Here is a 23368-nt window from a genome sequence, read left to right as displayed (position 1 = left end):
GCACTGAATACAGCTCGTGCTAAGCTTTGACAGTGAGCAATACATTGATTCTGCTTATCTAATTGTTTCTGCAATGAGCCACATAAACAAGAGAGAGCAAAAAGGTCTGATTCTGTCTGACTACATACCATCATTGATACTCCAGTCTGCTGTTCATGTTGTAACAAAATTAAAGTGGCCAAAGCATACTGACAGCTTGACACAATGAGGTCAAGTCACGGTAATAGGGTTTGAAAACTTTATTTTTTTATTTATTTGAACAGCCCACAGTAAACTAGTCTTAATACATTAATTGGTTCATGCTGAATCTTTAGGAAGTATTCCAGCATGTGGGTGGGCATGCTTTCTTTGGCCTCCCTAACAACATCTGAACATTAGGCTCAATTCAATGTTCTCCCCCCCACAGCCAGTTTCACCTAGGCACAGCACCTCCCGCAGAGCGCTGCGCCCACACACCTGGTAGAAGATGCAGGCTCAGTTGTTTGCCTCTGGATCCGTGTACGCCGCATGATGTGGTCCTTCATGGACATCTGGACCTCCGCAGGGATGTCTGGTGAAGTGTGGCTGATCTTCACAGCTGCCTCCAGGAAACTTATGGTACCTGTGTCCTTCAGCTTGTCTGCCATGTTCTCCTTATTACAGGCTGCCTCACTCTGCAAGACGGCCAGGTTAGAGGAAATGACCTTATTCCTCCAGGGAACCCAGCACAGCTTCCAAAAGAGAAACAGAAAAACTGCCACCAGGGCCAGTCCACACACAACAACAATCACCGCGAGGAGGCTGACGGAGAGCTCTACAGAGGGAGAGAAGGCAACAGTGACAGGGAGAGGGGAGGAATGGGAAAGAAGAAAAGAAAGGAAAAGAAAGATGGTGAGAAAGCCATAAGTAAAGGGAAGAACTGCTCTAAAGCCACATATATCATGTCTAATGGAGAGCTTTTAGTAGGTTCTGCAAGTGAGAGTCAAATCCAAGTGTGCATCCCAGGACCACTGCCTGCCCCAAACACATCTGGGGAGAAAAGGGCATCTCCAGATGGCCAGAGTTAGGAATTTTTATACTGTGATGCTTAGCTTGGCTATAAAAAAAATCATCCTGGGTTTCTCTTGTGGCATTGGCAAATGACTGAGCCTCACTCTGAGCAGAATTGCAGAACTGAATGATAGAAAAACAAGTTCCAGTGCCATACTGGCAGAAAATGCCTTTTTGCTTCATAACACAGGTGTTCAGACACAGTATTAAAAAAAAAAAAAAAAAAAAAAAAAAAAGATCCTGGAAACAGATTTTTGTTGTACTAGTAACACTAGCTTCTTCGCCAGCTGTGCCCACAGAGAATAAAAAGCAAATAAAAATAAATAAAAAACACAAGCTGCTGATGCAGTGAAACCAAATATAGAAGTACACTGTACAGAAAGTAATACACATGCTTCCTTATTCTGCATAGCACAGAAGCTATGTATGTTCTCTGACTTTCTGAGTCATTTTCTCTCTTACAATAATTATTTCAGTATTTCAGTCTTTTCTGGAGTGGAAAGAGCTTCCATACCTATAGGAGAAGAATTAGGAAATCCTTTAATGTATATATATATCAGATCTTGGCTGTGAAATGATTCACAGCAATTCAAAAAGAGAAAATATTGGCTATTTTTAATTCATTTCTTACCATGTTTTAATTCCCAGATCCCCGCTCAAACCATAATTCCAAGAGTTTGAAATACCTAAAAATACCATCCCCTGGAGAAGAAGACAAATTTTGTACTGCAGTTATGTCTGCAGTGTCAGGACTATGGAAGATCCAATCACAGACTGGTTTGAGTTCAAGGAAGATTCCTTGACTGTGCTGCGCGACTTGCAGTGACCAGTAAAGCTATACTCCTAATATATAGCTATACTCCTAAGTGCAAGTCAGGACAGATAGGCAGGAAAAATAATATCAAACACTCCAGAATTTTATACAGCATGACCATTACCTCCTGTTGGCTTTTGTTTATGTGTACACTTGGACCATAAATGTTTTTCTATGACATGTGAAATAGCACCTACTTAATTCACTACCCGCAGACCAGAGAAACATGCCCAGAGCTGCATTTGTTTGTGAACTGTATCAATAGTCTTAGCTAAAATTATTCTTAGCACATACAGCAAGGGTCCTGTAAAATTAACTGAGGGGAGGAACAGAGGGGTGCTGCTGCTAAAGAGCGAGACCGCCGTGCGTGGCAGGCCGCGGCTGCTGCCACCCGCTCTATGCGGGGCCCCCTGCTCCCCGCAGCTCGCCCCCTGTGCAGGTGGGCTGCCCGCGGCGCGGTGGCTGGGTGGGCAGCGCTTTGCGGTGAGCGGGGAGCCTGCGGCCGTCGGCAGGAGACAGAGGGGAGAAGCCACAGGAACCAGGGCCCCGGCCTGTGTCAGAGCCGGCCATGTCCTAGCGCATGGCTGCAAGCGCGAGTGTTCCTGTTTTGTCCATGGCTGACAGCCCCTCTTTGGGTTTTGTGTAAACGCACTTAAAGCAAGCAGATTCTCCCTTCCTTGTGCTCTAAGACTTGCCTCTCTCAAGAACTGTATTTAAAACAATCTCTCTCAAAATTCATCCTTGCCGGCAGCTTAGCTTTTAGCAGATAATCTGGGAAATTCACATCTGTGCTTCATCATATCTACTATAAAAGTCATTTCTGAAATATGCTCTACCTTAACTAGAAGTCATGAGCAGACCTTCTGTTCCCTTTGATCATGTATTTTAGTTTCATGCAGCCATAATTACACAATTAATGTTTAAGGCTGAGAAAATCTATAAAATATGAGGAAAGATTAATTTTTTATCTTGACAGAAAAGCTGAATTTAAAAATGATTAAAAAAAAACAAAACAATGGTTGTTGAACCATAGAAACAAACTGTTCAAGGAACCCATTTTTATCATCAAATGTTGCTAATGTGCTATCTGGGAACACAACAGTTACTGTTAGGATTTTTCCTTCAATCATTGTAAGTGAAATCTTAAGGAAGTGTCAGGTACACAAAGTGCGACATCTGCACTGGTACAAGGCAGTTCTGCTAAACACCTGGGAAACCATGTGTGGTTTCTGATATCCCAGAAGAGATAGATGCACTGTTTTTCCACAAAATTACCTAGCTTTGCAAATTCACTAAGAACTTGAGGCAAATCTTTCCAACTGTCCTCAGTTTCTTTGTCTTGAAAGGAAGTGATGGAAGCTACCAGCAGGTACAGATGGAAAGAATGAATGCTGTCCAGAAGTTTTTGCAAGCAGCTTTTCCTCTTCCTCAACAGCCTCCTGTACAGGTCAGATTGCACTATTTATTTTCTGCTATAACTCCAGGATAAAAATACGTACTGATATTCAATAATAAATAGGATTGTATAAGTCAGCAGTGAAGCTTCCTTAGAGATTTGGCTAAAAGCAATGAGCACAAAGGTACCACTTTCCTATGTTTGGGGTTAAGTCTTGGAATTGTGCCCAGGTTGCTCAGTGTCAAACAGTTTCATAATAAAAATCAAGAATCTGGACTTTTTGCAACTACATCTGCTCTTCCTGTTCCAACTCTTTCCTCTGCAAGCATCTTTTAGAAATTCAATAATTTTTAAGTGCCCTTCCTTCAAATCCTTGTAAGAAATCCGTAGCTTGAGCCTAGATGGAATCACAGAACCATAGAATATCCTGAGTTGGAAGGGACCCAAAGGAATTCAACTCCTGACTCTACACAGAACCCACAAAAATCAACCCTTGTCTCTGAGAGTGTTGTCCAAACACTCCTTGAACTCCAGCAGGCTTGATGATACCCATATACACGCAGACAATTATCCTCGGTAACAAGGAGCTACCTGAAAGTCTTTCCCCAGAAAGCATCTTTATAATTCTTAAAATTACTCCTATGATTAGTCACAAAAATGAGCTTTAAAGACAGAACTAATACATGGCAACTGCTGCTAGAAGTGACATCAGCTTTAGAAAGTGTATCATAAATATCTCTATCAGCCTGTAAGGACACAGGTGAAAATGGGGACTATCATCAGCACACAGCTCAGCTTCAAAGACTTGCTTGGTGAATATTCTAAGACTCACTCTCATAGAAATAGTTTTAAAAACATCTAACAGCCCAGCAGGAATGTTTTCAGGACCAAGCTGCTTTGCAGATTTTACTTTTACTAACTGCTTTGTCCGCAAGTAATAACCAATAATATAAGCCCTCACTCGGATATGCATTCTTCCCAGTTATTTAAATTTACTGTGCAAGTTGTTACAAAGGAAATAGTGGCAATGCAGAATCTATTACTGCTGGAAGTCATGTGGCAGAAAAGTTCCTCTAAAGATACTTCTGTCCACTCCAAGGAGTTATATAGTATGCGTGAATCTGCTGGCACATGAGACTCATTAATGAAAACATCCAAAATAATCACTTATCCCTTCTGAAAACCTGTTGCCAGCTTGAGAAAGATCTTAGTCCATGTCACTTCCTGCTGAGCCGGCATTCATAATGTATTTGACAGGATTCACAGTAATTTTTATGCAAGACATCCTACTCTTTCCGTTGACAGCTCACATAAAACACAAGTGGAAGGAATCAAGATTTTACTGACATTTTTTAAGCATCTGCCTGGGAAGAATATTGGTTTGTCTGAAGATGACACTGAATTTCCCCAAGACCTTTTCCTGACTTATTAGACTTACATATCAGTTGGACAGAATTGACCTTAATTGAGTTAATGAGCTTTCTCTCGTGAATGTGAAAATATCATTTACTTTAAAAAATACCCAGTATTCAAAATGTTATGCCTTAGATGTCCTCTAATTTACAATTATTACTAATTACAATATTACAATTTTTACAACTGCAAAAAGAAGACAATCCCATATCTAACAGAAAATGCCTTAGGGCCTGAGGTTGCTTGGATATTCCTGCATCAAGCGGAGGTAAGGCTTGTTTTTCCCAAAGACTTCTCCAAAGACCGAAAGGACATTTCAGTCCAAAGACTAGCTTGTTTATTTATATTATCTCCCTGCATGCAACTTTCAGAGATGAGGTTACCCGAGCAGAGGGGTAAAGAGGGATGTATCTGGATTTGGCAACAATGAGAAAGGGCTTTGTTTAACATAGAGCAGCACAGGAATTGCTCAGCCCTTGCTTTTCCACACAGCAGCCTCCCCCAGACTGGCTGCATTGCCATGCTCTGCAAGGGGCAGATGAAATTTGTTGCTGCTGAGAAATGTCCCATCTAAAGAAAAATACAAGAACTATGTTTCCATTCTATTCTCCTCTAAACCAAAACAAAATAAAACAAAACAAAAACAGTAAAATATTTGTTGGTTTGTTATCAGGTAAGCAGGACTGTACAACTGCATCATGGCTTTAGCCATTCCTCCCTGTGTTCTTACCTAACTTGGCTGCTGTTACTTCATTTTAACCCAGATCCTTGTGAGAGACATAGGAGAAATTGCCATGTTGAAAGATGGATTTTATTACAACTCGTAACTGAAAAGATAAACCTTAAAAGGAGGCAGTGGCAAGTACAAATTAACATGGCTGTTTTCCAGTCTTGGTCCCCCACTGGGAGCAGGAGCCACTTTCCAGAGGAACCTTCATTTGGAAGCTGCTTTTGGCTTTTTTCAGGCATTGCTACAAAGCATTAGTGACATATCTCTCGTATGACTGACGAGGCAGGGAGGAGGAACAAGCAGCAGGAAAGACACGGGCATGAACATTTGCCTGCATGAGCTGATATGCTTAGGAGAAGGCACTGAGTTATTACTTACCTGGTGACACACAAACAACTCCTTCAGGAGTTGTCTTACTCACAAAGGTCTTCTTGAGGTAGCGGTTAAGCATGGTACATAAAGCAAAAGAGAAATTGTGAATTTGTGACCCTGTATATTTCTGTGTGTACCTGGACTTTGAGAAGAACTGAGAATTTGACTGAATCCCTACAGAGACAAAGTACTATTGCATCTTACAGCAGTGCCCCAGAAGTGATCATCAACCAGCAGCCCTGGACCTTCACTATAAAGCAGAGACCTTCACCAAAAGTTTTTCCATACCAGGATAACTTGGAAAAGGCTCCTTTTGGGCAAGATCAAGTGATGCATTAATTGTGCCACAAATTCCTCATCAAAACAGTTCAATGCTGAATTGAAGGATGTGATTAGAAGAGGCTGCTGCTGAAGAGCCCATCCCATCTATGTTAAATGGCATTTTTTATACAGAGAAATAGAGCCTTCTAAACCAGTAAGCCATTTGCTGCCAGGACATATGCAAGCACATCCACAGAAAGGCCCACGCTGATCACGTACTTTTCTCAGCTTTTCTTTGTTGAGTCAGGAGAATGGTTTCTCTTACAGGAGAAAGGAAACAATACCTGGGAGGCTAATGCTAAATGATCATTTATCACCACTTATGCAGTGGAAGGTAGGGTTAAACATGAAAACTGAGTCAATTGAGACTCTGGTCTCCCACATCTGCAGCCTGGCATAAGGAAAGCAATGAATCAAAGTCTTCAGAGACAGCACAAAACAGCTTAGACCAACTTGTTACAAAACCAACAGTACACTTTTATTTTCTTGCAGCAGGAGCAGGTGTGTACGGAGAAAGGGGTGAGGGATGTGAGAGGCTGGCTAGGTGATGCTCAGGAGCTGTGTGGCCCAAGACTGTCCCTCTCCTATGCTGAAACCTATAAACTTTACCACAGGATGATTTCACTTCTCTTTTACCTTGACTTGTTCTGTGTTTTACTCTCTTTGTAATATCTGAAAACCTTGCTACTGAGTTTTCAAACAAAGTCCATGAGATGACTCAAAATTACAAAACTTCTGAGAAGGTCACTACTTTTTACTGCATTCCTTATGTCTTTCAAATAAAAGATGAGATAACCCATGGCAGGTTGAAGAGACAGCGTATTAATTTCAAAATTTAAAGCTAAAAGCAAATTTAAGAAAGGGGGATCCTTTCTCACTTAGTCCAGCCCCCTCCTCTTGCCCCTCATATTAGTGCACTCTGAAAGCAACTCGTCAGTAAAAACTATGTGTTTTGCTTCATCTTGGATGGGAACTAATTAAGAGAATATGGTGGAACCATGAATCAACTTTATGTTGCTGATGACTTCATACTACCCCAGCTGAGTTACCAAAGGGGATAATTAGTAAAGTCCAAACAGAAAATGATTAATAATATGACAAAGCCATGATTACAACAGTCTATTAACTGCAAGACAATACTGGTCTAATTGTGGCAACATTGACTTGTATTACTCTGAAGTAGTTTGCACTATCATTAAAGAGATCCACAGATAGCTCTGAGTTTAATGTGAAGAGTTATATTTAATATCTTAGGAGATGTAATTTAGCTTTCCTTCTACCCACTCCCCGTACAGGAAACAAAATACCTTTGATGGCCCTCTCACCACTCCAGCAGCTATTAGTCACTCCAGCTAACCGTTGGATCTAAACAAAGCTTGAATACCATGAGCGAAAGTTCAAGGGGACTGAAAAAAATAAATATTCTGGGCTGAGGCCCAGAGTGGAGCCAGGCTCATGCTAGAAGAGCTCAGCTTTCTACTGAGTTTGGGTCCTGGCAACACTGTCATCACAGTTTTGGTCCCACAGCTCCTTTGCCATGCACAGACCCTGACAAAGCCTCAGACCTTATCTTTCCAAGAGGAAATGGACTTCTTTACTGCAAGCATTTCTTACTGGTAAGCTTTCGAATGGCCTATGGAAAATCTCAGCGTCAGGGAGAGCTCTGACTGGTTTGTTTCTCACAAAGTTTATTTCAGCTGAAAAACAATTAAAAAAAACCCAGGTCTCAGCTATTCCAAACTATGACTTGGAGCATTTAATTTCTTGCCACAGCAAATGCTGCCTGGAGGAGCAGTTACAGGACCATGACAAAGCCTGGAGGTAGGGGGTGACAGTGTTGTGCCTTAACCTTTCTTTTGCTAACCATGCCTGGTTTTCCAGTATAATATATCAGCCATTGCTTATACCATGTGAGGAGGTATTTCCAGGCTTCTGTGTCCATTTCTGCTACATTTTTCTATTGCAACAGTGCTTTTGAGCATATATTGTTCTATTTCTGTAGGGCTTTGTTAGAAATCATGCATTCAAATGACGGATTAGTATGAGAGTTATTGCTAGAGAAGACAGGAAGCTCTGGGGCTACAACAGACCACATGAGGCACCACCAATTGCTGATCTGATTTTCTTGCCATTGAGAAGCATGAGCAATGTAAGTCTGATTAGCTGAGGCCTGGAAATTGGGCATGAAAAACTGTGGTGAATCTCAGACACCTGGCCGAGGGGGGGGGGTGGCTAGATGGGCGCATAGGACAATAGCAGGAGAGAAGGAAGAGGTTTACATTAAATCCTAGCTATAGACATGTTTATTCAACAATGCTGCTCAGCTTTGAAGCTTTACAGAGCTTCAAAGGAACAGGGAATGGATGGAACAGAAACCGAATGTTAAACCAGCACAGCTACACAGCATCTAGCAGAAGCAGAGCCAAAGACAAAACAAGAATTGCAACAGAGTAAGGGAACAACCCCTTTGGGAATACAGTTCAGAACGAAACCCAGAAGACACCACGGAGTAAAGCAGCAAGTAGAGCACTTTGTAACAGGGATTTTGAGATGGAAACTGGCTGTCTTATGAACTGTAAAATGCTTCAAATCAGTGGATTTGATGAGTGAAATGAGCTGCAGTGCAGCAATGTCTAGCTCTCAGAGAGCTCCTTATCCCCTCCGCAAGCATGCCACAGGCGTGGGAATGGTGACAGAGCAAATAATAAAGACCAGGCTGTTCCTGTCACCTAGCACAGCTCCAGAGCAAGCAGCTCTTTTTAACAGAGACCACAGCTAAGCATGCACTGGGGTCTGCAGAAAACGTTCGTGAGAGGCAGTCATCGCAAACCTGCTCACTAATTGTCTCTGTTGGGAGAGTGTCTGACATGCCAGTGCTCTATCTGATGTCTTCATTGTCACATTTTCAGGTCCACTCACTGACATTTGGTTGTCATCTGAAACTTCGGTAACACCTCTTCTTGATTTACTGGCTATGTTCTCTAGGCAGCTTTGAGCTATAGGAGAATGCCCTGAAATGTTCTTGAACTAGAGAAGTCATTAACAGCTGCCACTTCAAAGTCTAACTGCCATCAATTTGCTTTTCACAGGTAGCCTAACAGCAGAGGAGCTAGATGTGTTGTGAAGCACTGCAGCAGGGAGTCCTGCTTAAATGAGATCACAAAGGACAAAGGTGTGGTCATTATTGATGGGAAAATATTTCATTGAGTTCTCAGCAGATTTTAAAGAACTGGCTCAGAAAACAATTATGGAATGAGCAGAGCTTCTCTTGTCCTTCAGGCGCTATCTCATGCTGCGAGCAGCAATAAGGGATGCAAAGCAGCCCTATGTAGCAGCAAGTCAGACAGCAGCACCCGGAGAGTGCTGGGCACTGGAAGCATCACCTGCAGATTCACAGCTTAGAAGTTGCTTTCTTAGGCCCTCCAAACTGTTTCTATCCTGGGACAAATCTGAGCAACAGCAACAAGAGTCAGGTGTCACCTACTGCTCTATCTGCATCTACTAGCACCCTGCTGAATCTAACAGGAGCTTGGCTGCTTATCAGGTTTCCCTAGAGAGAGACAGAGAGCACTGCCCTGCCTGAAGAAAAGTGCAACATCCTTAGAATATGTGGGGAAGGACCATGAAGTAATACAAATATTTGGCACTGTGACCAATACAGAACAAAAGAAATCAGGGTGTTCTTGTCTCTCGACAACAAACATAAAGATTCACTGATTAGTCCTCTTGTCTCTCCAATGCAGCACAGTGTTATGAAATACCCACAGAGCCCCTGAGAGGCTCCTGCACTCTTCAGGAGAGTTGATTGCTAAGACCCACAGAATGGATGGAAGGTCTTTAATACACCATATACATTCCCAAGCCTCGAGTACACTTCACAAAGTTTTGCTAGGTGAAAGTAAGCAGTGCTTTCTGCTGCTGTTTGTTGCAGACCATGGCTAAATCTTGTTTTGTTACTCTAAGTCAACCACAGGTAAATCCAAAGACAGCACAATTGAAAATAACATGAAAGTAAGAAGACTTTTGAGATCATTTAATATGAAAATTTTATTCATATAAAATTCACTGTACGTTTAATAGTAAATTTCTTCCCTCTCAAACCAGCAGAGGGGCAGAGAGCTTCCTGAGATGAATGTTGCAGATGTCATGAGAGGAACCATTGAAAGATACTTTGAAATGCCTCCTTTGAAGCTCTGCAGACCTAACCTTCCTCCTGCAGGCAGCTGAAAGGACATTTAATCTGTTCATGTGCTTCCCCAGTTCTTGGACACTGGGTCTAGCCCTATCGGCTTTCACCAGTTTCCACCTGCGATTATGGTCTCCACGGGAACTCAGATAGAGCCTCCTTGCCTTCTCTGCATGTCCCAGCTACCTATTGGGTTGTAGGAAAACAGAAACAGGAAGGCTCTAACTAGCTATGCCAAAGTTTCAGTCAGATAGAGAAAACTTCTTAAAAATTAATTTGCTGCTACCACAGGGTTCCTGCCATACAAGAGCTTATTGGAATGCAAACTATAGGCTTCAAAGGCAAGGATGAATCAGAAGCTATTTTGAGAGTAATTATATAAGATCATAAAATTCAAAACATCTCATTATTGCATGTTAAGTATGAAGACAACCTGTTTGAAAAGGCAAACTTGGAGGGAACCAGCGTTTCAAGCAACTAAGTCCAAGTACAGAGAACAACCTCATAATTCCAGTCCAGACAAAACTTTCTTCATTAAACAGTGCCTTTTTTTTTCTAAACATCTACCATAATTCTTTAGGAGATGTGGTTCTGTATCTGGGAGAACAACTAGAACAGTGAGAAAACTTCTTGCAAAGATTTGTTCTGTTAGCAGCTTTAGCAGTTATCTATATTGTTGTCCCAGAATTAAGATATCAGCTTATTAGTGACAGTGCTTGCAAGTCCCCAAATTTTATAAATTCCAGTTCCAATTATAATTAAGCAAAAAACATTTGAATAATTCATTTGCACATGGAATGAAGTTCTAGTCATTCTCTAACCCTGAATGAATATGAGGCCATGTTATGTGGTCAGATACTCGCTACACTCTCTCTACACACTCTCTCTACAGATCCACGCTTTCCACATTTGCAGAGGTTTACGGTGCTTTTTCGGTGCTTTTTTTTTTTTTTTTTTTCCAGTTTTGGGACTTGGTTAAAAGTACAAAAATACAGTGTTTTATTTCAGTCAGTCTGCAGTTTTAAAATTTGGAGATTTAAAAAAAAAATAAGGAGAAAGCCTAAATATGCAGTAATAGCAAGAAAAGTGGACAGGTTCCAAGTGGCATCCCTTCCTAAATACCCAAAATAATGAGAATATGGACACTTCAGCAGAGAGGAGTCTGCTGAAGCACTTTCATCACTTCAGATAAGTAACTCTTACCAGCTGACAAATGTTCAATAAACTCTGCTCAAGAACAAAAGGAAAATTTGGATGCTGCAGCATGGATGCCCCAGGAGATAAGGGAACAGTGACTTTAAGATGAGACTTCAGCCAAACCATATGGAGACTGTCGGAATGCCTGCCCCAGCAACAAGGCTCCTTATCCCCCACACTCCAAGTCAGCAAGGACATCGGCAAGGGGACAATACAGGAACAGAGCCAACCACCTCCTCTGTCACACCCCTGGGCACTTCTTGGAGGAACTGCCACAAGACCAAAGAAACAAACCCATAAACTCTGAATGAAAACAGCTCAGCAAAGCAAGGAAGCTCTGTCCCTGCTTTTATGCTGAAAGGGCAGGGACACAAATCTGCAATGTTCTCAGCACCCTCCCTGGTTTGGGCACAGCTCCAGCTTTTCCATATGTTTACACCACATTATGCCACTTGGTTCTGATTGCCTGTACTGGGAGAGACACAGCCACGAATGCCAGCATAGCATTGGTTTTTGTGTGATTATTGCAAGGGATTCTAGCTGAAACAGAAGATATTTGTTTGGGCTCCTCTCCCACAGGATTTCTCACACCCTGCAGAGGGCTAGCTTGACCAGAAGTATCTGCTGGAGACAGAGCACAGTGTGACCTGTCATGAAGTCCAGTACGACCTGAGCTCACCAGCAATGTCAGCCTATGCAGTCACTGCAGACCTCAAGAGCATCCCTTCCAGAGGAACCAGCACGGCTCAGGCGTGCCGCATACTCTCCCCAGCTGCACCAGGAGTCTGGCTGTTTTATACAAAAGGGACTATCGAACCATTCAACCACACAGGCTCAACTTGCAAAACCTTCACAAGCCTCCACTCTTCTCCTTGCTTTCTGCTGAGGAAAGGTATTCTCTGGTTGCTTACTCACAAGTGATTCAGACTTTCTCTCCAGACTGCATCAAAGGCATGCTTGTTTCTCAAACTTTTGTTGGCATGTGCAACCAGAAGGGGAACTTTGAGATGTCAGCAATGTTCATTTCTATTATCAAAAGTGACAAAAAATAGAAAAAAAAATGTTCCAAACTGAAGGAAACATTCCCCAGTGATTTTGGTCGTTTTGTGTCTTAATCAGCTGTTCTCTAGGGTATTATAAATGAGATAGTAACAGTTGTCATTGCTTTATGCCTAACTGATGACAATCTAATGAACTATTATAAGCCACACTGCATATAATTATAGTACATAGCTGTGTGCTAATCCCAAGACATTTTATCACAATATGCTGTAGCAACATCTGTAAATGACTCAGTAGTGCTGAACACACACGTGATCCCCTGGGCTGAGGTTACATGTCCAACCTTGAGTGTCATCTTCCCCCCATGATGTGACCTCTCTACAGAAGACCTGAGCTGAGCATCTTATGGACCCTTCTGAGATGCAGAAATATGGCTTCATTTCAAGACGTAATGTGAACAAAACTAGCAAAAGGTTTTCACTATCACTCTCTCTCCCATAAGTGACCGAAGACCCTGGACATTACAATTACTCTTCATAGCCTTGGCCAAAGCCACAGCTGTTGTGAGGTAACATCAGAGAGGCTGGGGACGGCTGTGCTCATTGCCCAGGCTCACAGCAGCAGGCGTGCTCTGACTCCATTTTGATTTAAAAAAGAAAAAACACAAAGCCAGGCTGTCCTGAAACATCTCAACAAAAGTGTGATCAGAAAGAAAATCAGGGTCTCCTTCATCCCACTCTGCAGCCTCAGAACATGAATCCTGCCCAGCAGGGAGCAAACACTGATCACCAGTGCAGCACAGACCCTCCAGCAGGACCTGGGGCCACGCAGGGGGACACAGCCCGAGCATCAGAAGAAGCAGAGATCTATGGCTCACAAAGCACTCCTGACCCTAAGCCTGGGACAAGGTAGCCTGGAAAGCTGTCTGGAGGCTTTGCGTCAGCACTGTGACCACTGCCACTTCCCCCAGGGACATAGAGCCCCTCCAGAGCAAAGGTGCTCCTCAACTACCTGAACACACCTGGAAGAGCTTTAATTACCTGGAGCCATCCCATAGTAAACCTCTTCAGAGCAGGAGATGCAGGACTCATGCAAACTCCCCTGGCCACATGTGCTGGAAAGCCTGGCAAATATACAGATGCATGTTCCCAAGAGGTCAGGTTGCCAGTTAAATCCATCTAGACCCAGCATGAGCATGTAAGCCTATGTCTTCCCTCGTTCCCCCTCTCTCAACTTGTCACTGCTGCTAACACCTGGCAGATGACAGTCAGCGTGGTCTGCGTGGCAGAAGAGCACTGACCTGTTTGGAACAGTGTCTGCAGGACACAGAGCAGCCAAGAGGATCCCCCAGTCACCTCCCTGCTTGGGACCAGCTGCTCCGTGCAGAGACCCCGTGCTGCCCCGCTCATAATGCAGCAATGATGGAAGCAGCACTGCTTTGTTCAAGAGGCAGAGGAGCTGACTCTTGGCTGTGCTGAATGATCAGGGAACTTCCTCCCTGAATGGCTCTGCTCCTGTCATTAGCTGCTGCTGCTGCTTCCATTAGCTTGTAACAAAGACAGCGATCTTTAACCCCTAAAATGTACCACACGGCAGTCACCATGCAGGCTGGACTGCCTGATCCCTCAGATTTTTTAAATGGATTCTGAGCTTCTTTTTCCCTTTTCCAACGACTCATGTCATTCCATGCCATGCGCCATAAAATCCTTTTAGCATGATCATTTTGACCAGAGAGCAGATTCAGAACTGAGCTCAGATATCTCTGAGCAAATACGCGCAGACATCCAAAAGATAAAGTAGTGCATGTGGAAAGAATACGTTTAAAGAGGTGCTTGCTGTACTTATCTAATGCTGTATTGTTACAAGTGTACATGCATTTCTTTGCAGCAGTTACAAACATGCATAGAAAATCAGAGTAATACTTATATTACCAAAGATACCAGTGTGCTAGAATTTCTGGGCAATTATTATCCAATGGAACCAAATACTCTGGAAGTGTATGATGTTTTGATGTCTTTGAAAGGGCTTCTATGAACCGAGCTTCTGGCATCCTGCCTTTAGTCTTTGTTACATATTTTCCTGTGATGTTGTCAAACACTACCCTGCTACAGCATAACAAACTGAACTAAAATATAAGCGGCCTTAATTATTATCTGCAGTTTCACTATGCACAAGACACCCTTCAGGATAACTTTTTTTTTTTCCCCATAGAAAATTTAATGTACAGTCACTCCAAATATCCCTCCTCTGTCCTTCTAGGATGCCATTTTGCTGTGCACAAGTATAATTAAAGACAATGCATGGCAGAGAGACAAATCACATCTTTCTCAAACAACTGCCATCATAAGTGACTGTTATATTAGTGAGTCTACTGGAGTGAAACAATAAGGGCTGTTACAGACAAGCTTCCCCTTTCTACATTATACAGAGAGGAAGAAAAACATATATTATCACCTCTGAATAAGAAATAACAAATATTAAAGCTAGAAAAAGCTGCTTAACCAACATGAGATGGAAACATGGGGTCCTAAAGAAGAATATGAGCATACCTAGAAATGTGAACAGTAAGAATAAGAAACAGGTAAGAAAAACAAGGGTAGCTGAAACTATACTTTAATGAAAAAATATATCAGAACTGAGATCCAGGTGTGGTTCTAGTTTTGCCTCTGAACAATGAATGAGCACATGTGAAACCATGTGAATGTAAGTGAATACATGGTATATGCAGCAGGCTGTACACATTGCACTGTTACGACTTCTGCAAAGCAAAGATGTCAAGCAACAAACACCTGCAAACATAAAAATACCAGCTTCTCAGAATCATCCTGCAAAACAGTGGAGAAGATCAGAGTAAGAATATGCCCTGATTTGAACTAGCTAAAAGCACATGTTTGGTCTTGGTGAAACAGGGAAAACACTGAAAGCAAAAGAAAATGTTTCAATGGCAAAGACAGAAACCTCTGTAGCAAATCTTTGCTAAGGAAAAGAGGCTCCACATTATGAAAAAGGGGAAAAAAATAATAAAGTAACTTCAGAAATGTGGACTTACCAGAGAGGTATCTGTTCTTCAGCTCAGTCTGTGGTCACTGTCCTCAGCCTGCTCACACACACAATTAACACCAGCAGCAATCTGGCTGCCTGTTTCTATGGAGTTTTAGATTCTGATCCCTGACTATGCATGAGGCTACTGCAGCTGCACAGGAATAGGCTCTGAGGTCCGCAAAAAAACCTATAAACATAATCAGCCTCCCTGTACTGCTTCAAGAATGAATCAACCAACAGCAATTAAGCAGATTCAAACCTGCAGCTATGCAGAGATGTTCTTACAAAGCTCCTAAACACACACACTCCACACAGCTCTATAGGTGCATTTTATTTATCAGGACCATCGCAGCGCATAGACAGAGCCACCTGGAAAGTCATAAATATACACACTATACATAAACATATATTCATAGACTGGCTATATAATCATTTTTCCTATATTTTTGCTGCTGGTTTTGACCTTATTTTAATACAGTTGTAAACCTCCCACTGGTAGCAAGGTTTGAACCTGACACCTTCAGGATCAGAGCACAAAGCTGTTTTACTTGAGCTAAAGAGCAAATCTGCTGCATGTAGCTCTTGCTGTTTCCATTTCTGCTGGTGGACCAGGCACTCACAGAGGAAAGCAAAATCAATTTTGCAAGTGCATTACTCTGTGATAAGAAAGATCTTTGCCTGTAGGTGCTTCTACTCGCATGCTTGGCCTCTGGAAACATAAGCTTCAGTGATTAATATTAGTTTTGCCTGGGTGGCTTCAAACATGTTCACTGTTATGGCACCATATTTACTTAAAATACACTTTAACAGTGATTCAGAGAAGTGTGTTATTACAGCCAATAAGTAAATTCAAAAATCGCCCATATTTTATAGCTAGTAGCCATAGGCATCCCACATCAGTGAATGGACATGCCATCAATTTTCCCATTAGTCAAAGCATCCTATCAAGAGATAATTTTTTCCAAGAAAAATACTTCAGAAGCAATTTCTCCATATAAAAATGTTCATTTGCCATCAGCATTCCTGCAATGAAAAACCCTGTATTGCACAAAAATTCAGCCCTTTTTCTGCCTGCAGCAGGAACATTTATGTACATGTGGGTTCAACATTTTAATAGTATTTGTAAAGTGCCAGGAGGGTATTCATGGCTGTACAAGGTGTACTGTCTGCATCATGAAGTTTAAAAAGAACAGTCCACACAAAGGGCAAAACGCTAAATATGCACTGAATTATTGCAGGATTAGAGCTCAGAAGGACAGCTGACAAAGTGTGCTGGGAAATGTTATCTTAAAGACTCTTCTGTTTTTGCATTTTCCCCAGTTGTCCTTTTTCTTCCTCTAGCTTCATCTCTAGTACCCTGTGCTAGGAAAGCACTAGGGCATTTTGCTGAGAGGAATCAATGCATAAGGAAGGGTTTGAGGAGGGTACACACACACTGTGCTGACATCAGCAGGGGCTGTGCACACAACCCCACAGCGACTCTCCGGGTAAAGACTGCAACACATCTGCACAGCACCTACATAGTGTAGCCTATACTTGTACAGGACATTGAAGCTTTTGACAAATGGATACAATGAGGGAAAACAAACAAATAAACGAACAAACAAAAGAAAACAGGGTGCAGGATGTGCTCAGGTCCTGGTGTAAATTCCTTTCCACATCACACCCACACTCCCTCCTTTAAAGTCAGCAAGCATCACAAGTCACAGACTGCAGTCACGTTCCACCAGCTCCGCATGTTCACTTCAGAATGATCATGTTGTTTTTAAAACCCTCTGTGGACTCAAGCTCCCGCCTTGTGTGCTGTCCCTTGCCTGGTACGACCTCCCAGCATGGGTGGGCAGCCTCTGTCCGCAGCCAGACCCAGCACCACGCACACGTGGGGAGCAGGATCTGGTTCCAGCAAACACTGGGAGTGAACTAGTACCGTGATTCAGCCCAAATTCAGTGGCAGCCTGACCATGCAGATGAGCCCATAGCACCGTTCACGGTGGCAAGAGATGGCAAGGAGTGATGCCATGCCCACTGCCCAGGGTAACTGGCAGGCTGGAGCAGGGCTGCTTGCAGGAGAGGCCATGGGCTCCATCCCTTGGGAGCAACCCCAGATGCAAGCAGTCAGCAGAGCACATGTGCTGTCACAAGTGCTCCCAGTGGGCCCTGGAGAGTGGGATTTGGCACCCTGCTCCCCAAAGCCCCTGGAATCAGCAAGCAGCTCCTCTCCTACAGGCAGGGGCATCAGGCCACATGCAGTAGCCCACCGTGCCCAGCACAGCACTGCCCTGGGGTCTGGAGCATGGGTTCCCCTGCAGGGCTGTCCAAGTACTTCACCCTTCAAAGGGGCTTTTCCACGAATGGTCTCGGTGAGTTCTGCAAACCTAGAGCACTCGCTGCAGCTCCAGGGCAGAGAACCGATGTATCCATTTATTTAAGGCACATCACCGCAGTGGTAAATGTTGTCTCTAGATCACAGACATCTCCGCTGCCTACAGCTTATGCCTGTGTGCTAGTCACACTCACAGCATCACTGCACAACAGCTGAGGACTGGCAGGGAAGAGAGCTATCAGATGGGATGAGCTACAGGGGGGATTTTAGATAAGCACAACAAAAGGATGATGCCTCTTGCTCAATCTCAGGGCCCACAGCCAGGAGATCAGTTCTATTCCTGGCACTGCCACTGGCCAAACTGCAGGCAAACACTCACCCTCGCATGCCACTGATGCATCATTACCAGTACCTTCCTCATCCAAATACCTGATTTTTCTGACATACTTAGCTACTGGATTACTAGCCAGCAGCAGCCTGCAATGCTCCTTTGTTGGTATACAATACCATACGGCATGCTAGAGAAATGCTGCAGCTATATTTCTGTTATTGACTAAGCAGGGGAATCAGCTATTACATAACCTGAACTACAGAGAGTAGGGAAGCATCTACTTTATACACGCTATCACTTTTCGGATCCAATTCAAAATGCTTTCAACCGAACTATCACTGCATAAAACCAGAGTTGCACATTTCAACATATTCTCACATAAAACATTACATAATATTTTTGTATTCACAGTTCTTATCCACAGTCAGATACAGTTCAAGAAGGCTACTGATACTCAGTTAGTTTCTTTGCAACTCCACAGCATTCCCAGAAGATAATGCTCTCTCTCAATACTTGAAAGATATCAAAAAAGCAAATCACCTTGCAGGGTCTAATGGCAAACAGCTGTGCAGAAGCAGCCCTGTCTCCCTGATCAGGGAGCATTAGTGCTTTCATCTGCCTGCTCGCCACCAATGCAACCTTCGTGGGGACAGTTGCCAACCTGAGCTGATTTATCCATCAGCTAATAGATTTATCCAGGAGGTAACAAACTGACAGAATAGTCCTTAAATTAACACAACGATGACAGAGAGGGTCAATTTTACACCAGAAAACACTGCACCCAGGTTACCAAGGTTGTGCAGTCCAACACTGGGAACACCTCAGCAGGATCCAGCACTTGTGCTGCACTGCTCCTCCTCTGACTTTCCTGTTGGGATTGATATGGCACCTTATCTCAAAGTCTTATCACTGCTCATCTTTGCACAACATCAGTTTTTATTTGCACATCTTTATGCATAAGAGCTCACCAGATCTGAACATAGGAGTCCAGGTGGCTGATAGTAAATTTGCTTAACATAAGCCTTCAGTGGAAAAGGGACGAAGCACAAATGCAGATCATTAGATACACATACAGACACTAATGGGAAATGTTATCTTACCACCACAGTCAACAACATTAGTTAACGCTTAGTGCAAATAGATGTGTTTCCCTTGCTGGAGCAGTTTTACATCTAGGCATCTCAGAAATATTAGTACCTATTGGGCCTAAACAGCGTCCTCAGTGCTGTATAAACATAAAAATGGGCCCAGTCATGCAGAGCAGAGACAGCAGTGATAGCTGTTAATGCACCCAGAGCAGTCAGCCAGCCCAGTATAGCTTGCACAGAGCACTGGGATAGAGGCTGGTACTTAAACCAGAGATCAGAGCAGACAAATGTTTGGAGCTGTTAAAGGGATATGATGATGTGATTGTGACCTGAAAATAGACTAATGAGATGCTTAAGAGGCTGCGTAAACAATTGCAGGCCCCTGTCTGTCTTATCAGTGTAGGCAGAGCAACAGCAGTACAGGTATTCCTGCTGCATTCAGTCAAGAAAACATTAATTTGGGTACCAAGGTAAAAAATTAGGTAACAATGCAGAAAGTTATTTGCAATAGAGAAAACAGCTTCACTGGATGCAACACAAGCATAGTACCAGCAGCCATAAGAGGCCTCCAGAAGAAGCAGATATAAAGCAAAGGCATTTTAAGATGACAAGTTACAGGAGGAGTGGAACGTGAAATGAAGGTGTTAGGCCTAACATACTGGCAAAACAGTAGAGGAAGCAGCGCTACAAGCAAACAGATGGCAGAACCCCAGAGAAAGCAGAGAGCTGTCAGTGTGTCCTGGTGCCAGACATGTCCTGGCGCGTGAGATGGTGGCAGGAAGGAACTGAAGCGAGGTGACACAATGAGCCTTGGGCAGGAACTGATGGGCTGCAGTGCTACACCTGGGCTCTGCACAGGTGTCCTCAGGTGGGGAGATGAAAAGTTTCTGAAAACTTATGCCGTGAAATCAGGTCGGGTTAGTAGATTATTATCTACAGAAACCTTAAAATAAGTGTCAGCTACTTACAAAAGTAAATAAATAAACAAATGAACAAATAAATAAATAAATAAGCGCTCTGCGCAAATGATCTAATACACAAACAACTTAGAGGATGATATCAATAATGCTAAAATGCATTTTGTTTGGTTGGTTTTTGCTCCTCAGAGTGTGACCCTGGGATGTAAGTTGCCTCTGCAAATGTCTTTAAGTTACAGGCAGGAGCAGACCTCTCAGGAACAAGAAGCTGTGATCAGAAGCGTACAGAAAATTAACCACATTCCAATAAAGAAATGCCTCTTTACTTTTAGAGCCCTATACTTGCTCTTAGTCCATTGCTGAAATGCCGGTGTGTCTCCCTAGCTCTACAAGCTGATGAGGACACCCTTCAGGTGATTCTTAGGGCCACTAAAAGAAATACATGAAAGTACATTAAGATTCCTTATTTGATTAAAAATAAAAAAAAGTCCATGCAAATCCTTGCTTTCCTTAAGCTGGGATAACAACAGTTGGTTCCTGTCATCTGTTTCTTAAATAGGCTTTTTATTACTTTTTGCTTTATATAGGACAGGAGTCTAGGTTTTTAATAAAATGAGAAACTTTCACAGAACTTTATATCATTAACTATCTCTCCACCAGAACTTCCCCTGTCTGTCTTCTCAGTACAGCTATCCCCACCAGGTTACGCTGGTTCACATCAACAGGTTAAGTAGTACTTGCACCAAAAGCTCAGCTGTGGAACATGTAAAGGAAAAGAATGACACAGATATGTGTGCTGAGACCATTTCCCCCCAGGTTCCAACAATGAGCTTGCAAACATTTCCCACCCTTTGCAGGAGTCCTCCTGCCTTTGGCTGTCACAAGCATTGCTCAAGCACACAGGACCAGAGTACTATACCTGGCTCGGAGATACTCAGGCTCTGGTCTGAAGGCAGAAGGAGGAATTCCCTGCAAACATCCAGGTCCAGGCTAGGCAGGCTTTTCTTCCGGCATAGCCCGCTGACAATGTGAACTGCCTTCTGACAGCGGCTGTCATCCCTGGTGCCGCTCATCTCCCAGACTGCATCATCTGCTGTCCCCCCTGGCTGTCTAAGAAAGTCAAGCTAAGAGAAGAAGGTTTGCTTATTTTTAATCACACCAGTCCCACCCTTTGGCATGGCAGCACCTCAAGGGACACCCTGCGCATCTCCAGCTCTACAAACCCTCCTCAGCATTCAGACCAGCGAGCCTTGGGTCAGACTCCAGAAATCTCAGCTCGCTGCAGCCCTGCCGTGCTCCTGACAGTCCTATTGCCTCTGAGATCAGATATCTGTTTACTGCCAAGGCGTGTTCCAGACAAAGAACCTCCTACTAAATTCAGTTTCATACCCTCCATACTACGTTTTTAAAGCTGCAGCCCAGATAATTCCTTTTAACCCTGCCATTGCTGGCCTCCCTTTTTCTCAGTTCTCCAGAGGCAGATTTTCAAATCCCAGCCCCAGAGCAATTTTACAAAAGAGTGAATGCTCTGAGAACAGCACATCGTCAGACCAGAGAAACAAGTGCTCCCATGAACACTGCACAAACTATTAGAACTGATAAAGATAACAAAAGCAGTAGGTTTTATTGATTTGTTTGTACCAGTCGTAGCATGACAGGCTGCAGATGGCCATAAAGATTGAGAATGCTATTGCATTTCACAATTTGTTGTTTATTTTTCTTTAATTTATTTTCTGTAACTTTTTTTTTTTAATTTATTTCTGTTGTAACTTAGCAAGACAGGTCATGCCACGCAACATTTGACAGGCATGAGAAAAGAAGAAAATGTATAACAGGCAATTACAATTATATTCAGCAGAATGATTTCTTGCAGCCTCTGGAGCAGAGTAGCTCATACAAATATAATGAGAGCACTGGAGAGAGAGAGAGCTAAAGCTACACAGGTCCCTCAGCCCCACATCACAACAGGGTATGTTTAAGATTAATGCCGTTGTGTTTATTTTCTCTGTTAATTACTTGCTGAAGTACTTTGAGCTGTCATACTATATGAGTCCCAGGAGTTACACAAGCACCCATGCAGCACTAGGAGAACAGATCCTCCAGCCCAGCCACACAGGCTCATGCAAGTCAGCAAATCTTCCAGGAGCTCAGTCCTGAAATTCCAGGCAGGGAACACCAGGATCTACCCCAGCTGTCCCTTGTGCAGCTTCCTCCTGCCGGGTCCCTGTCCATTTCCACTCTCTTGTGACCAGCCTGGGGGCAAGCACCACACGACAGGCACAAGGCACCAGGAAGCTGGTGCTGCCCAGCACCTCAGGATTGCCCCACCACTGCCCCGTGCCTCTCCTGCACGTTGGGCAGAACCAGCATCCCCTTCCACCAGGAGCAGCTGAGGTGCACATGCCACACATACATTCAAAGGCATTGGCTCCAACATCCATGTGAAGCTGCAGACAGGACCCGTCCTGGTTACACCAGTCCGTCCTGACTCCTTGCCCAGACTGATGTGTTTTGGGCATCTCATCATCGCTATCTGGCTGCAGGTTTCCACCACAGTGCTTTATTCAGCACAGCAAACTCTGTCTGGCAAGAGCAACTTACCTACTAAGCAATTCTTCTTCCAAAAAACTTCTGTTGCCATAACAACGTTTGAAATCTTTTATTAAGACAGTAATATCCTGCAACTGGTCACAGAAACACTTTTAATTAGACACTACCACCTCCCGGTCAGTGCTGTATCACCTTTTGCAGCAAACAGTTTGAGATATACCTGCAAACTTGGAAGTATTTCTGAAAATGTTTGCCATATGCAAGGACAAACACCATCATCTCCAGCTGCTTGCTGCCAGCACCATGGCTTACACAGATCTATGCTTACTGGGTAGAGATTCCGATCTTTGCAAGACTGGAAACTTAACCAGTAACTTACTGGGAATTCAAACTCAGGTACAGTTTTGCATAACGTTTCTATGACAAACTCCCTAAGACTACCCACTTATTTATGTTTTTAAAAAAAACTTAAATTATTTCCAAAACTTGTTTTTGAACCAAACATTCCCTTCACTGACACCTTCATTCTTCCTCTTTTCCTCATTCATTGCACAGTACTTTTCCTTAGGCAACACAACCCTTAGAGAAGGGCCTTTTTGTCCCTCATTTAGGTCCAAACAACATCTCTAAGGAGCTAGGCCCTACCCTACTGCAGTC

At 43.2% G+C, this 23368-nt stretch overlaps 1 protein-coding gene across 1 annotated transcript in view; it reads right to left on the bottom strand.

Moving 5' to 3' along the window:
* SYT6 (synaptotagmin 6) overlaps positions 1 to 22911 on the bottom strand; it is a 51784-nt gene extending 28873 nt beyond the window's left edge. Inside the window, exons 1-2 of the mRNA XM_083812932.1 lie at positions 21081 to 22911; positions 457 to 793 (exon numbers count right to left, since the gene is read on the bottom strand). Of these exons, the coding sequence (XP_083669058.1) occupies positions 457 to 793; positions 21081 to 21234 (491 nt within the window). The 5' untranslated portion in view covers positions 21235 to 22911. The remainder of the gene's footprint in view (positions 1 to 456; positions 794 to 21080) is intronic.
* Between the last annotated feature and the right edge of the window lie 457 nt (positions 22912 to 23368).

This window comes from Anser anser (assembly GCF_964211835.1).
Source record: "Anser anser genome assembly, chromosome: 27".
In the NCBI taxonomy this organism is placed as follows: domain Eukaryota; kingdom Metazoa; phylum Chordata; class Aves; order Anseriformes; family Anatidae; genus Anser; species Anser anser.
Note: the sequence above shows the minus strand (reverse complement) of the source record. Positions and strands in the feature narration are given on the sequence as shown.